The following is a 15,743-nucleotide window of genomic DNA, read 5'->3' as shown; positions in this document are numbered from 1 at the left end:
AGTATGACAGGGTTTAAAATTCAGTGATAATATGTAATAACAAACCATTTCTAATTATATCATGTTCCATTTAGTTCAAGTAAACACAGATGTTTTAGCCAGCAATCAAATAAAAACAATGGAAACTGTTTGGTGAAATCCACACAATCCTAACATATTTTCTGTAGATATTATATTTCTGCTCACATTTAAATGTGATTTTGGATGTTCCAAGATGACAGAAGTTCCTAAATTTTTATTTTACCTGTACAGAACATGTCGCTGCAATTACACCATCTACAGGAGTTTCAGAGAAAGGGTCAAATGTTCGATCTGGTCGCCGCATGAAATCTGGTTTAAGTAAATACCTTATTTTAAGAAAAAGAAGAAAAAAATATTTTGTGTGGAAATTAAAATTGTATTAAATATAAATAAAATAGATGTTCTAGCTTTAAACAATGAAGTCTCCTATGACACTGTAAAATACAGAATAACATTCTAGCTGCAAGTGTGAGGAGGGAAAAATGGAAATATTACAGTTGTTTAAAATACAGATAAATGTTAATCTTAATTTTGAATTACCAGCAATTGCAGTATTAAATCTACCCTGTGTTTCAAGATAAAACTAAATACAATGTAATCAAAAAGATTTCAAAATAATTTAGGAGTACATTTTAAAAATACACTGAGTTATATAATAAAAATTAGATGCTCTCATTTACTTTAATTCTTTAACACTGTTGACAAACAGAGAAGATTTATTCAATTTTGTTTTAAATGAAGCAGTTCMATGGAGCCAAGATTCATACAATAAATTGCAGCTTGAAGCTATTTTTTTCAACTCAGTTATAAAGCCCTGGGGAGAATAGCTGATAATGTTAGTAGTGACAGACTGTTAATTATAGTAGCATGAAAGGTACTACCATAATAACACTTGCAATACATCCCTGAGGACTACRCACTGGATCAACATATCAATGAAGCCAATACGTGCACTGATGAATTAAAAACCAAGGATTCTGCCATCAAAATATAACAGCAGCTGACCCACAAAAATGCTGTGCTACATATGAAGGGAATTCTCTTCCACTGATGGAAGAAAATAACTAGCTGGAGTCATCCTGCTAATTCGGCAGCCCTGACAGTAGCTGCTAGCAGCTCGTATTTCATCCACACTCCAGTCTCTCTAGYGAAACACTGGACACAATGTTATAAAAGCCTAGACAAAATTCACAAGGAATTAAGAAGTGATGGAAAAAACTCCAATGGAAAGAATCTCAATCTGTTTTCTCACTTTTTCATATAGCATTTGGTTTATATTTAGGAAAGTAATACTCATCCTTATCACACTATCCGTACAGGTTATTTCCTAATCTTTTACTAATTTAAAGCAGATTATGGGCAGAAGGGAGCTGTGGGAAATGTTCTTAGCTCATAATTCAAGCCTGTCGAAATCAACAGTGCTCTCATGCTGGAGCAGCTCTATCTAGTTTCACCAGCATGCAACTTTTGTACCTCAGAGGAAAGAGTAATACACACAGAGAGACATATCATTTTCATTCTTATTGCCCTAAGTGCTATCTCCCTGTACTAAACTAGCACCACATTTATAATATATAGTGGAAAACTATTACCACTATGTTACCAAGTGTTATCACTACATTACTGTAACACCAGAAGACTGCTGTAAGAACCAAATTATTTGTTTGACAATGACGCCAGTGTTTTAGAGAATTAGGTAAGAGTAACCATATGGTCTTCTAGCAGACTTGTGGGTCTAACAATAAAAAAAAAACAATCTTCAAAAAAAAAAAAAAAAAAAAAAAAAAAAAAAAAAAAAAAAAAAAAAAAGCTTCATTTTCTCCTGTTTCTATTATTCAGGATTAGATACAAGTAATGGTTGGAGATTCCAACCAAAATGACCAGGCACTGCACCTTTGTCAAACACAACAACCGCTGTTTGAAGAGTTCACAACTGAAATAAAGACCTGGAGGAGCAGAGTACAACTGCCTATTCTGGGAACAGGAATTCTCCTAAACTCCATCCACTCAAATTTTATTTCTGAATAAGATTTGCATTAGTAAAAAAGTTATTTCTTTTCCAGGGTGAACTGCATATTTTAATGCTTTTCTGGACTGCCACTTCCTACAATTCATCAAACTTTCTCTGTCTATCCTATTAAGGTATAAACATTTGAGAATTAGYTAACAGCATTGCTTGAGAATCCCTATTGATGCAGAATTAATGAGTGAGAACTTYGAGAGGTGAAACACTTCAGTGTTCTCTGTGCAATTTGCTCTCCACCTAAAGGACAAAGATAAGAAAAAAATGTTCTCTTGAACTGAGACTCAACCTGCCCAAGTAAATTTGACTATTCCGTGAACTGTGCAACAAATCTCTAGACTAAGTTGTATCTTCAAAAAAAGATTCAGAATAGAAGTTGAAGATGGATTTAAATAACTCTGTGTATGCTATTCATGATCTTCTTCCTAATTTGCACACAAAGCCTCTTCTATCTATCTCATTAAAAAATGGGCATAATTAAAAAGCATATTCATCACAATACTTCCCTGCAGTACCTCCTTGCAGGGGATAATTCTCTCTGAATTCTGCTAATTTCTACTCTTCACCTAGCATCCCATTTTTCTTTTATAACACATAATTAATAGTGACAATATTTTATTAAAGCCATAGTAAAGGATTCACAGTGACAACAGTTTAAATCACATCACTCACCCGCATGATCCATTATATTCAAATTTTCCTTGATTCAATTGCATTGCTAAATCTGTCAAGAGAGAAAAAAAATAGCATCTTTCCTGCTGAATAATGCATATCATGAGCAATCCCTCTTTGAAAGAAAATAAAGATCATTTGTCCAGAATAATTTGTTTAAATGAAAATTAAATTTAATGTATATAGAATACATACGCACATAGACACACACACACACACACACACACACATCTGCATAAATAAGAAATAAAAGGAAGCAAATTGCAAACTTCTATTTCCTCATAGCAGTAACAGCTTTATCAACCAAGCTGAAGTCTAAGCTGTGCTTATAGTCTCTCCTTCAATCCAAAAACACCCTACAGGCAGAGAAGCATCAGGCTATGGTCAAGTAAGTGTCTGGGGTAGGATTCTTCTCCTCTTTTGAGATCTACAGTATCTTCATTTGAACCAGTGGTCTAGAATTGCTTTGAATAATGGAAGGATAGAAGTACTTCTAACAGCACAATTAATCTCAGGCTAAGGCAGACAACCAAAATAGACTAAATGAATCACATCCAAGAAGTGTGTACTTCTCTCCAATGACTGTAGACGACTGACTGATGAAGTGGTCTGTATATTGATATCTTAAAGATGAGATGAATCTTGTACTGGGTTTCTAGGAGCTTATTTCCATGAAATACCRCAATAAGAGACCACAGAGATCACAGGAACATTGCTTAATTTCAAACTTTAGAGCACCTGAGTTTCACTCAATGCATTATTATAGSGCTTGTCTACAAAGATAGGTAATAGCCCCCTTCCCAGAAAATCTCAAATCCAACAAAAATAATATTTTCCTGCAGGTTTCCAATTACATCAAAATACAACATCCTGGCTCACTGATAACACAAGTCTTCTCTTGCCCATAGACTCTAGCTTCAAAGGGTGCAAATATCTCCTCTGTACATTCTCCGTCACACTAAACRCAAGGTTCTGAATACACTTATAATGGCTATTATTCTCCTTTCTTGGCAGCCTTACAGCAGTTTTAGCTTCTATTTCCTCAGCTATTCTTAAGCCTGCCAGCACAGTTGGATCATGGAAGACTACCACAGGGAAGTTGCTCATYTCCAATTATACAGGAAACACCATTATTTTGCAATACAAAGGGGTTGAGAATGATGTGCATTGGGCAAAGGCAGTGCTGGGAGAAGAGTGAAGCTGGTATTTCTGCCCCAACCTCCACATCATGTCCAGTGGAGCAGTTTACAAGTAGTGTATGTCAGTACAGCTTTCTCTTGCCTTCTCAGCTAGAAATTAGTGGTGGCAGAGACGCAAAKCTTTGCAGGAGAGAACTCGGGGTATACTCATGAGGAGTGTCTATAGTATCAAAGGCATTACTGCAGAAAAAAGATAATGGTCCTATCCCAGATGGAAGAAGAAGAAATGGAAGAATGGGTCTGTTACAYACAGTGTTGAAGAAATTTCTATATTCACAAAAACAACAACAAAAAAAAATTAGTTAACTTACACCTTCATTTAACAGGGGCAATAGATCTCTCAGTTTACGCCACAGAGAATCATTTACACTCTCTGGCATCATTACATAAGATGAGTTCTCGTGCCTCATGCTCTGATGCTAAACATGTTACTCTCATACTTGACAAAAACTGGTCTAGAAATGTATTTGGCATATAGTCATTACTTTTTACTATCTTAATTTGCACATTTCTTCATTTTTATTTTGGAGAAATGCATCTGACTGTGGCAAAGGTGTCTCTTGCAAAAACAATGTTTTCCCTGTAATTAATATTTGTATTAATAACATTATCATTTACGTGAGAAGTTACAGTACTCTGTCAATTATATTTCCATGAAAGGAGACTGAATTTTCGTTCTATCCCCCCCCCTTTTTTTTTAATATTGCTCCTTTTCTTACGCTTCCATAATTCCCCACACGCCATATTATTTAGCCATATGTCTACTTCCTCAAAAAATGCCAGAAGCAAATCCATGGCATCTGTTTGGGAGTTACTGCCCAAGCCATTCTTCAGAATTTAGGTTCACTGGTCGTTGCTGCTTACCTGGGGTCTGATAGTTCAGTGAGACCATCTGGCAGCCAGCGTTCCAGAAAATTTGAGGCATGTAATTACTGGAATCCACTCGGCCTCCCTTTGGGTATATCCGACTCATTTGTCGTTTATTATAACTGTATAATTTGTTAAGGAAAAATGAAATACAAACAGCATAAAAATGTACTGTCATATCCTCTTATCTTCACTATTTCTTRCATTACTCCTACTATTCCTTACCTTATGAGCTATGTTCTTTGTTCCATTACAGACATGGAACATCATAAATGAAGTGGACATTTGTTGTTTATTTATAGTATTAGTACAGAAGTGCCATTAACCATTTAAATAGTTAAAAGGATACTTTACAAACTCAATTGCATGGGTCTTCAAATACCCTAGTCCAACTGATTCATTGAAAGAGGACATGTTATGATGAATATTGCGTTCTAGGAAAGAAAACACATTTCAAATGCTGCTATAATGATGCATCAAAATTCACAATCATACACTATACGTAATAGCAGTATATACTATTCAACGAAGTGCTGCAAACACTGGTCTGTTTCCCCATTATCTGTCATTCATAGAATCAAATTATACTGATGATAAATTTAATAATATTTCTGACTTGCCTTTTTCTTTCAATTCCTGGGAAAATTAACAACATTCTCATCTTTTGTTTAGGACAAAACTATGACTCAGAGCCTGCACAATGCTGCTAGACAGCACAAAAMAACATAAAAATCTTCTAGTATGCAATACGAAAGCATAAGCTAACTGCTGTAGCGGCAATCATGCTCACCTTACTTTAATGAAAAAGGAACTAAAAAAAGCAGTTTAGTCAGAAAGGYGTATAGAATATAATCACGCTCAGGAACTCCATATTCCCCCAGTAATTTAGTGACTYCATGTGGACGACCAATGGAAAAACAAGCTAACTTTATATTTAAGGAAACAGATATCTTTTTAAATATACAGATGAAAGTCATTATACCATAAAAATCTTACACTATTTCTAAACTTTGGAAACAGAGAGATTAAAAACTACTTAAAATAAGCAGACATATTCTTTTATTTCATTCAACCTTTTATGTTACCTTCTGCTACATCGAAACCTTGAAATTTTACAGGCTGAGCATAGTTGACCATTGTTGATAAATACGGATGTATATTGGTTGTGGCACCTACATATTTGTAAGATGCCATCCATGCTTGTTCATCTTCAACAGTTACTAAACCCTGAAAACACATTTAAAAGAATAATCACTATTTGGGTGTGTGAATGTTATTGTTGGAATTTCCAATGTGATAGAAAATTAWAACCAAATCTGCAGAAACTTAATAAATGCAAAATAACAGAAGAAAAGTGGAAATGTAATGTCACAAATTAAGATCTATTTCCTTATGGATATATGCACCAAACACACWCTAATATTACAGGAGACATGCAAGAGGACTGATGATAGAAGAGATCCTAAGTAGTGGGTAAATGTTATAYGATGTTACAATGTAACTTTGAGATAAAAGACAAATATTAAAATGAAGTGAATAATGCTGCAAGATAGCGATCTTTGTGAACTCCTGAGAAWTGTAATTTAATATAAATTTTCTGATAGCTACTGCCAGGACAGTATACATTTTGACTGAGTAGAACTTTGTCAACATCAGAACACAAACTGATTCAACTGGCCAGCTTTACTAATAAAAGCAAACTGAAATAAAGGGATTGCAGCTTTCACTGGACTGACAGACATCACAAAACCCACAAGAGGCAGGCTGCCAAGCTTATCTCCCTGGCCCCTTAGAATGATAAAATTTGACTCCATCATTCACATACAGATGCAGTACCTTTATAAGAGAATTGCAAAAATTTTCCAAAGGTATCTGTTCTGCTAGAAATCCACAATATAAAGCACTTCTCCTGTGGATCTACTGTCCAACTTTTTCCTTTCCCTAAATTAATTAGAAACATATTCTTCTTATTTAAAAAAAGATAGAGAAAGATAGACCTCCGTCAATCTAAGCAAACCCTGCAAGGMTACCAGGTCACAATATTTTTCCCATAACTTGTTTGCTTGTTCTCCAACCAGCAAATATTTTATTTGGCCTGCACCAACTACCCAAAAAAGTGCCAAAGCCAAAATAACACTTATTTTACAAAGCCACTAGTCATTAAACTATCCTAAAAAAGATCGCTCGTRAAATCTAGCTCTGATTTGTCTGCTAGTATTCTCGTATGACCTATCACATGAATAAGAAAAACAACCACCAAAAAATGTAACCTGTGTGTGCAGACAGTGTACTTCTCCAAAGAAGTAGTACAAGCCAGAGTTTTATTTTCATAATGCAATAAATGTTTGTCTGACAGTTCTTCTCCATTACTGTATCAGGGAACCATGAATAACTGCAAGTATGGCATAGTTCTTTTTCGGGCAATGAGCCTCAGTATGCGTAAAAGCATAAAAGCATGGAAGAACCACCTATTTCACAGCACTTGCAATACTGCAATTCATTTATCCATGAGATGAAAAAAGAAAATGTGCATTTACTAGTMAGTATTGTGGGCATGTATCTGTACCAGCCATATACTGCTGACACACGTTTAAGAAAATGAATTACATGTGAAATGAAACAATTTAGGCCTTGACATATAAGACCAATATACCCAATGAGAAGAGAAAGACAAAAACTACTGGTTTCCTGTTATTACTTCAGGTATTCACGTAACTGGAACACAGGCGGGCCTCTGAGTACTTGAAGTTACAAGGAATGGCACTTGCTGATATCTACTGATTGCCTGGAACAGTTTAGTAAGCTGTGTACAGCTTTATTTGCATTTTAGACTGAATCAAATTTCCAGCGGCTTATGAAATCAAATTGATACCACATTTTAATGTTGCTCACCATGGCCCAGCGCAACTGTTTCTCTGGAAGTCATATACTGAGGATTCACAAATTTGTCCCCTAAATATGCCAAATACCAGCATCCCTTTATTAGTAGAGTACAGGTGTTTTTTCTTGCTAGGTCAATTTTAGTTAATAAAAATTWATAAAGTTTAGATAAAATTAAGGCCAAATTCTTCAAAGTAACTAGTCATTTTCAGTGTCTCCATGTCTGGAAGGGCAATACTGAGGAAGAACTGACCATCCATCTTCTAAAATCCAGGGTCTTTTAATGTGCCTCCTCCTGCTGCCTGCTTAGAATTGGTAATYGTATTTTACTATCTTGATCCTTAAATGGCTAAGTAATGAATCACAGTGAAAAGGAATTTGAAGAGGATTATGTATGCCTTAGCGCCAGATAATAGCACCCTGCAGCCTACGGCTGTATGATTACATTACTGACACACTAGCTCCATGCCAATGCTCTAGGACAACCTACTGATCATTAAATTTAAATTACTTACCTACTGACACACAAGTTTTATAGTTAAAGGACTATTCTCTGTGCACTGTTCACCTCAAAGGATTTAAGACTTTCAAACTATGAATTAGGAAGGGTAGGAGACTTACTGAGACATAAAGACTTACTGAGACAAAGGGATGGTTATAACAGCACATCCTTTTAATGGCTAGAGGAAACAATGGCTGAAAGTTGTTGAGAGCTACGTTTTTTCCACCCTACCTCCTCTTCCCCCAGCCCCCAAGAAAAGAAGTAGGAYACCTTTAGAAAACAAAACAGATGGAAACAAAGTGTGATTAGGAACAGGAGCAATTTTAATGAGAGAAAAGAAGGAAGGAGAAGAGTGGAAGCAGAGGGAAGACTCTGTTGGAAGGGATTCTTGGGAGAAGATAAATGTAGAAGTCCCAAAGGAAAGGAAAAGGAAGAAAAAGAGAGAGGAAAACAAAGTGCAGTCAAGGCAAGGGAAGTGGAAAAAAAAGCAAGATAATATATCTCAACATCTCTCMACAGTGCATGGCATTTAGAGGTAGGTACCTGCACTGAGATCAGACACTTCTAAACAGGGACAAATCATGCACTCCTGTCTGTCCCCAGTTAGTGTTGTATGTTCTGACAGCCCTAACCCCTGTATAAAAGGACAGCGGAAGAAGAAATCCTACAGGAGAAAAGGAGGCAAAACGACTTTCAAAAGTATTCTGCAGGTGCAATGAAACTGCATAAAATTGTTAAAGCACTAAGAATGCATGGTAAGTAATATTTATGTTATATATAAAGCAATAAAAAACTAYGTAACATCCTATATGTCACCTTTTTGTTTTCTTGCTCAGAATCTTCAACAGCCTAAGGGAAAAAAAATATATATACATTACCCAAAGAAAATGCAGTATGAAATACTCATAAGTAAGGTAAAAAAAAATCCTCAAAAAGTTAATGTATTTAGCAAAAAGTATAACCTCTTCCACTTTACTGTGTGGCTCATCTGTCACAAAAACTTGCAAAAAGTTGCAGYGTCTTTCAAATGTGGGCACACAAGATATGAAATTCAGCCATCGGCCAGCAGTGGGAATAGGAGGGARGATGCTAAATGGTGAAGTCCAAACTACTGCAAATTGCTAGATGCAGGGGACAGGAAGTTTCAGAGAAGAATGAGAGAATGACACACCCAGAGAGCAAAAMGGATCATCTGGATATGCAGGCTGTCCAGACTCTGAAAACTTAAGAGTTAAGACTGCTGTAAACTGTGCTTTAAATGTTACATTTGGAAAAAGCCTATCTCAAGACATTACTTGCAATGGCTAAGTGAGCCTCTCTGCTGTCTGCCTTCAATTATAAGTCGTCATTACTCAGAATTTCAGACAGATAAATGGTGACTTGGCATTGAAGGTGCATACCTAAAGAATAAAGATCGAGTCACTGATCAGCAAAAAAGCAAAGAAATTACCCAGGGGCATAAGGTGAGGATGACTGACTAATCTGAAAAAAGAAAAGAGAAGAAAACAAAAATGCTCAGGCAGTTGAACCTGTTTATTTAGTAAGTGAAACTAGCCCAAGAACAAACAAGTTAAACAGTAGTTCAGTGGGAGGATCCATAAAAGTCTTGAAGAATCATGGATGTAGACCGAAAAACAATCCAAGCAGGCAGGTCTGATGTCTCTGTGGTACTGTTAGAGAGAGACATACAGCCAAGGGCAATCTATATCATGAAAAAGATATCCCTTATTGATACTTCCATCTGGAATAAGATCCAAAGGTAGCCAGGCAGGAGAGAAGTGACCACAAATGCTTGAGTGACGGAGGCATATGACCTGATAAGGTACCTTAGCACTTGAATGTTTTTTTCTGTAGCAAGCAGCTCTTACGCCTTCAGTGTCAGAGTAGGCTTAGTTTTGAACTTCAGTGTCCTGTATCAAGTGTTACAACAAGTAATATTCTGTTACCGTGCACAGACTGATAAACTGTACTAAATCAAATACCAGTCTTACCCTGTCTGCCAGCTGGCTCCCTGGTATAGCCCCATTGCCACAATGCCCCACATGGGAATGATCTTCCTACTTTGCCTGTATTGCTGCAGGTGGAAAGGAGAAGCTACCCTAAGAGTTAACCAATGAAGAATGACTCAGGGAATCCCTGCAATGAAGACACAGGACAGAACTTTGCAAGGAAGCATTGTTGAGTGAGAATATTCTCCCCACATTAAACTCTCAAATGGTGATGCAAATACCAGACACAGGACTGCAAGAAATTGATAGCAGCCTTTAATTAGTATTTTTTGCTGAAAACCTCCACTTCTTCTGCGCTGTCTTCCTACATTCTGATTCCATTTCCTCAATGAGTATTCTATCCGAACAAGCAGAGAGCTATTCTGGGCTGTAAAGTTTTGTATTCTCATGAATYGGGGAGTTAAGAATTCAGTGAAAGTTTGTATTCAACTCTTCTGACAACATGTGATGCTTCCACCAAATAGAATGTCTTTTACACCTAGCTCTGTGGGAAGCCTCCAAGGAAATACATATAAGAAGCAATCTCACCTTTTTGACACTGATGGCAACAGCTTCTTTTTGACAGTAATCATCTGCAGAAAGGTCGCTTCCGAATTTGTACTCTGGATGTGCTTCTTCTTCCTGGTCAGCTGCACAGAAAAAAAAAGGAAGGATCAGTGCAAAAAACAGAGTAGTTGCTGTTTTTTTGTGTGAGATAAAACAAATGACATCCACATGCACAGGTTTGATCTGGGGATTTTTTAAACAGAATGAAAATCTAGGACATGAGGTTTCCAAGCATAAGTAGTAAATTACAGCAAAGAATTGAGATTCTTATGACTTTGGTATGGTTAGTAAGGGAGACTTTATTTCATATATTTCTGAAGGAATCATTAATATATTTAACAAAACTGTGAAAATAGCATAGGATTGGCAAAATAAACAAGAAATGAAGATGGGTTCTTTAAATAAAGATGTAAAAAGTTGCYGGTGTCCAGACATCTAATGTGTATTTTTAGAGCTTCCTCACATACCCCCACTACAGAGGACCATTTTAATTTAATTTTAAGATGATTTTCCAAAAGAAATTAGAGTTCTCAAAGAAGACAATAAGGCCTCTTACAAAAACAAAATTGTTAAGTATATGATTTATTTGGATCTAAATAATAATTTCAAAAAATACTTATTTGAGCCTCTTGGTAGTCCAGCATGTAATTAATAACATAACACTATTAGAAGTATTCATTTCAAGTGAGACTCAGCCTGCCAAATAGCATGTCCTCTGTGTTCCTGGATCATCTGAAGAAAGATACTGAGAGGCCCTTCCAAAAAATCCTTGCGCTTCAGCCTTTTCCATCATTGCAAGGACAGACAACAGATTTGGATCATAAAGAGTATCTACCCCGAGGACTTCTACGGACTGCAATGGCAGCAGCTTTGTGATATGAAGAAATCAAGGATCAAGGGGTAGGCCATAGCTTGGGCATTCAGCATAAAGTGGGTCACAGTCCAGTACCTTGGGACAGACACTTGCAGGCACTGCATGATTTACCTCATCTGAAGGTGGCCATCTAAAACAGGCCATGTGAATCACATCTTAGAAATGTCTACTCTTCTCTGTCGGCTGTAAACACATTCCACATTACTGGCTCAGATCTAGATGTTTACACTAACGATATCTGAAGCTCAGCACGGAAAATCCTATCCCTGATGTTATCCGTATAGAGCATAATGCAATAGTCTAATCTGATGTCAACACAAGCATTAAAAATAGTGACAAAATCTGTTTCCAAAGCAAATATCACAGTCTCCCAGTCACGTACATACACACATACACAGTGAAAATCTGACTTGGTTGCTGTTATAACATGATTTCTGAAAAATAAGTTAAAAATTACCACTTGGACCACCATCCAAGCTGTGTTCAATGTGCTACATTCCAACTACAGTCTGCCATAGAGCCAGAAGCAGCTGTAGCATCTATCTGAGATGAGATGGTGGGGCTGGAGGTCTGTATAAATGGTCTTGCACTGAGCCCAGAGTTACTGCTGCTGCCACAGATCAAGCATGTGGTTTGCTTGGGTAACACATGCATGCTAACTGCTGATGCTGGCCCACCGTTTTACAATATGCAATGTTCTGAGAGGCATTCTACATGAAATCCTCACCACTTTCTATTTCTTCTTCATTATCATCCTCTAGGATATTTACAGGGGCAGCTGTTTCGCCAGCCTCCATCATCTTTTTCAGAGCATCTAGCTGTTCTGTTTATAAGAAAAATAAAAGAGATTAATCACATCATAAACAGTTTGAAGTAAAATGAAATACACAAAAACAGGCATAAATAACTCATTCTGAGATCTACTTTTCAYAGAATCATAGATCATAGAATCAGTAAGGTTGGAAGGGACCTCTGGAGATCAGCTAGTCCAACCTYCCCGCTCAGCAGGGTCACCTAGAGCAGGTTAGACAGGGTTGCRTCCAGGCAGGYCTGGAATATCTCCAGAGAAGGAGACTCCACAAYCTCTCTGGGCAACCTGTGCCAGGGCTCCATCACTCTCACAGKGAAGAAATTCCCCCTCACGGTCAGGCGGAACTGCCTGTGCTTCAGTTTTTGCCCATTGCCTCTTGTCCTGTCACACGGGGCAACTGAAGAGTTTGKCCCCGTCCCCTTGACACCCTCCCTTCAGGTACTTTTACTTAATCCCAGATCAAGTTTTCTGTTAGCATCAACATTGTGCAGAATAACAGTGTCATTAGACATGGACTGTTGCTAGTTCTGAAAAGCTGCCAAGAGCTGTATCCAAAGCTCACTGAAGTTAAGGAAAGTACCTCCACAGACTTCAAAGGCCTTTGGAGCTAACATTATTTCTTCAAAGAATAAACAGACAACTATCTCTTCTGTGATTGATCTATACACCGTATTCAAAGGGAGACAGAGTGCTTGGATTTTCAGTTGTGTTCCTGCGTGCATTTCAGTCAGACAGTACGAAYATCATCAGTGTAACATTGAAGTCAGTAGAAGGTTTGCATGCTTATCTTTGGCAACAGAAGAACCAGGGTTTATCACTACGGCCATACTGGAAACTAAGATAACAACATTATTATTACTGAAGTAAGATAAATATCAGAACTGGCAATAATAGCAAGAARAGCAATTTGAAATTCCATTTCATTTTTTGCTTATCCTGGAAAAACACAGAAATGTAAACATACCACTGCGGGCAGAATTTACAAGAGATTATATCTCCGTTATATTTTAGCTTGAATGGCAATCTGATAAAGTCCCAGTATTACATTTCAACGTCTATCTATGCTACACGCTGATATCAAGGTCCAGACTCTAGTATTCATAYGAAACACAAGGACAAACAAAGTGTTATTTACATACAATTCATGATACATATTCTTCAACATCGAAATGTAAGCAATTTGGAAAGCTTAGTAACATAAAGCACATTCATCTCCAGTCTGGACTTTTGTTTAATTTAGTATTTGTTACAAGCTCTACTTACTTTTTTCTACTTCAGGTTTCAGCCTTTTATTCTTTATGAGAATCTTTCTTTTGAGGTCATTAGGAGAAGGTAAGGCTTTACCTGGATCAAGCTGTAAAAAACAATTAATAAGAAAGCTTAGTAACAGCTATTGGACCACTCTGTATCCCTATTTTGGGCTTTGACTTTAGGACAGCAATGGTACCGGACAGTGAGCAAGCAGTGCCGCCTCAGGCACAATCCCCGAAGGCAGTGTGACTGGAGTAATAACATCACCTCTGTTTCTCCCTGTCCCATGGGAAAGCTCTGTTCAGGTAACTGTTGCCAGCTGAAATCAGCACGCTGCTCTCCAGCCTATGCCATCCTCAGCTGTATTGATCAAARTGTCTTCTGTTGTTTTCTACCTAGCAGTGGTCATGGAAGTGGCCTGCAACTCTTCATCAGAGGACTTCCTACTTWGTCTCTCTTCTTGTGCCTGATACATAGTCTAAGTCACAGTTTAGCCTTTTATGATTTGATCTCTAAATAACTCACCTGTTATGGTCCCTCTGAACTGTAAAAATGCAAGCATGGCAGCCCGCACATACTGAGAGAGTACTTTACAGAGTAAAAATTGACTGGTACTGGTGAATGGAAAACACTACCCAGGTCTTGGTTAAGTGATGAGGACTGCTTTTACAAGTAGAGCTACAGGGTCATGTCTTAAGTATTTGTGAAAGGCATCAAATGGCAAACGTCACATACATAGTAAGTATTAGTAAAAAGTTTGTTCTAATTTGGGGAAGGAGAAAAAACATTATTGAGAAAAGGGAAAAGTACAAAATCCTCTAAATTAAGCTTCATCACATCAGTCTGAGGCTGAGCTATGGATTTTTGAGTATTATATKTAGTACCCTCTCCACCTGAGGCCCACTAAGGATATTATATCAGGACTTATTGTTATAACGCGCTAAAGTTCCCAGTGAAGCATGAGTGATATGGGATTAGAAGATATTGTCAGGACTATTAAAAATTATTAGAAGAAATATTCAGATATTTCTTATCCTTCAGTCTAACTCTCTGAGCTAAGCAGAAGCACAWTTCTGGAGGAAGAAACAGGAGAACCAACCACTGCAACCTGAAACCCAAGTACAATAAGCAGAGATGACAAACATCAACTAAGCCAAAAAAAATCCACCAAAACCCAAAAAATAACCCTGCCACAACAGTGGKTGCAAATCTCCTTGCAGAAGGGTATTAGTTACCTATTACCACCAGGCTAGCTCAGCTGTGGGAGTTGCAGCTTGCTCACTGATGACAGAGTACACGCTGAGCAACTGCTCTGAGACAGTGTTGTAGTTCCACTAGATGTCAGTGCCGCAGAGATCATTCATCCCTAGGCCTCTAGGATGCTAGCCAGCATTCCCAAGCATAGGGTAGAACTAGATGCCTATTTGGACAAATATTTGTTTTCATTTAAAAAATAAATCTACTTCAACCACTGTCATATCTCTCTTGAGGTCAGTCCTCCTCAGCCAGCTGAGGCACCAGCAGACAAGGGCTCCTGAAATACGCATTCCAAGTTTCCTGGAATGTCTTTGCAATGTTTGCTTTGCTGGGGGCTAGGGACTGAATGAACCCCTGAGGAGGAATGGAGATAAAATGCAGAAGRGAGCACAGGCAGCTGAGTACCACGGCCTGAGGTAGCCTTTGGCTAGCTCTATTTTAGGCTTGCATAAAGCTGCTAGAATCAAGTCTCTGTGAAGAGCATGGCGAAGTATTACAGACATCATAGGGGAATACTACTTTTTTTTTTTCTCTGGGTTGTGCCCTTCATGGTGACAACCTGATTTTCTCTCAATCTTAGATGTTGCTCTCTATGCTACATGCAAGGGAAGCCAAGAAAAATGCAGCTCTGAAGATGCTGATGACAGGAGGCCTCTTTGAAGAGGCTCATAAGGTCAGGAGGGGAGAGGTTAGGCAGAGACTCTTTGCCATGGTCTCCCACRGCACCCAAGAGCAGCTCGTTCACTGTTTTGGTGGCTGCTGGCATAGGAAGCGAGTAAATTGTTCATGGGACTAAGGAAGGCCTTGGAGGTGTAGCTGCAAGCACTGGAT

At 37.8% G+C, this 15,743-nt stretch overlaps 1 protein-coding gene across 7 annotated transcripts in view; it reads right to left on the bottom strand.

Moving 5' to 3' along the window:
• PLCB4 (phospholipase C beta 4) overlaps nt 1-15,743 on the bottom strand; it is a 222,800-nt gene that overhangs the window by 46,842 nt on the left and 160,215 nt on the right. For 5 of the 7 annotated variants that reach the window (XM_085299169.1, XM_085299172.1, XM_085299174.1 and 2 more), the window contains 9 exons: nt 13,668-13,758; nt 12,321-12,416; nt 10,702-10,802; nt 8,981-9,013; nt 5,868-6,009; nt 5,132-5,216; nt 4,780-4,904; nt 2,717-2,768; nt 245-347 (listed from right to left, as the gene is read on the bottom strand). In XM_085299169.1, coding sequence (XP_085155295.1) covers nt 245-347; nt 2,717-2,768; nt 4,780-4,904; nt 5,132-5,216; nt 5,868-6,009; nt 8,981-9,013; nt 10,702-10,802; nt 12,321-12,416; nt 13,668-13,758 — 828 coding nt within the window. The remainder of the gene's footprint in view (nt 1-244; nt 348-2,716; nt 2,769-4,779; nt 4,905-5,131; nt 5,217-5,867; nt 6,010-8,980; nt 9,014-10,701; nt 10,803-12,320; nt 12,417-13,667; nt 13,759-15,743) is intronic. The other 2 variants (XM_085299171.1, XM_085299173.1) reach the window with 1 other exon arrangement.

This window comes from Rhea americana, unplaced genomic scaffold, assembly GCF_003343005.1.
Source record: "Rhea americana isolate MKP2758 unplaced genomic scaffold, rheAme1 scaffold_146, whole genome shotgun sequence".
Taxonomy (NCBI): domain Eukaryota; kingdom Metazoa; phylum Chordata; class Aves; order Rheiformes; family Rheidae; genus Rhea; species Rhea americana.
The sequence above is the reverse complement of the archived record's forward strand: the minus strand, read 5'-3'. Positions and strand labels throughout refer to the sequence as shown.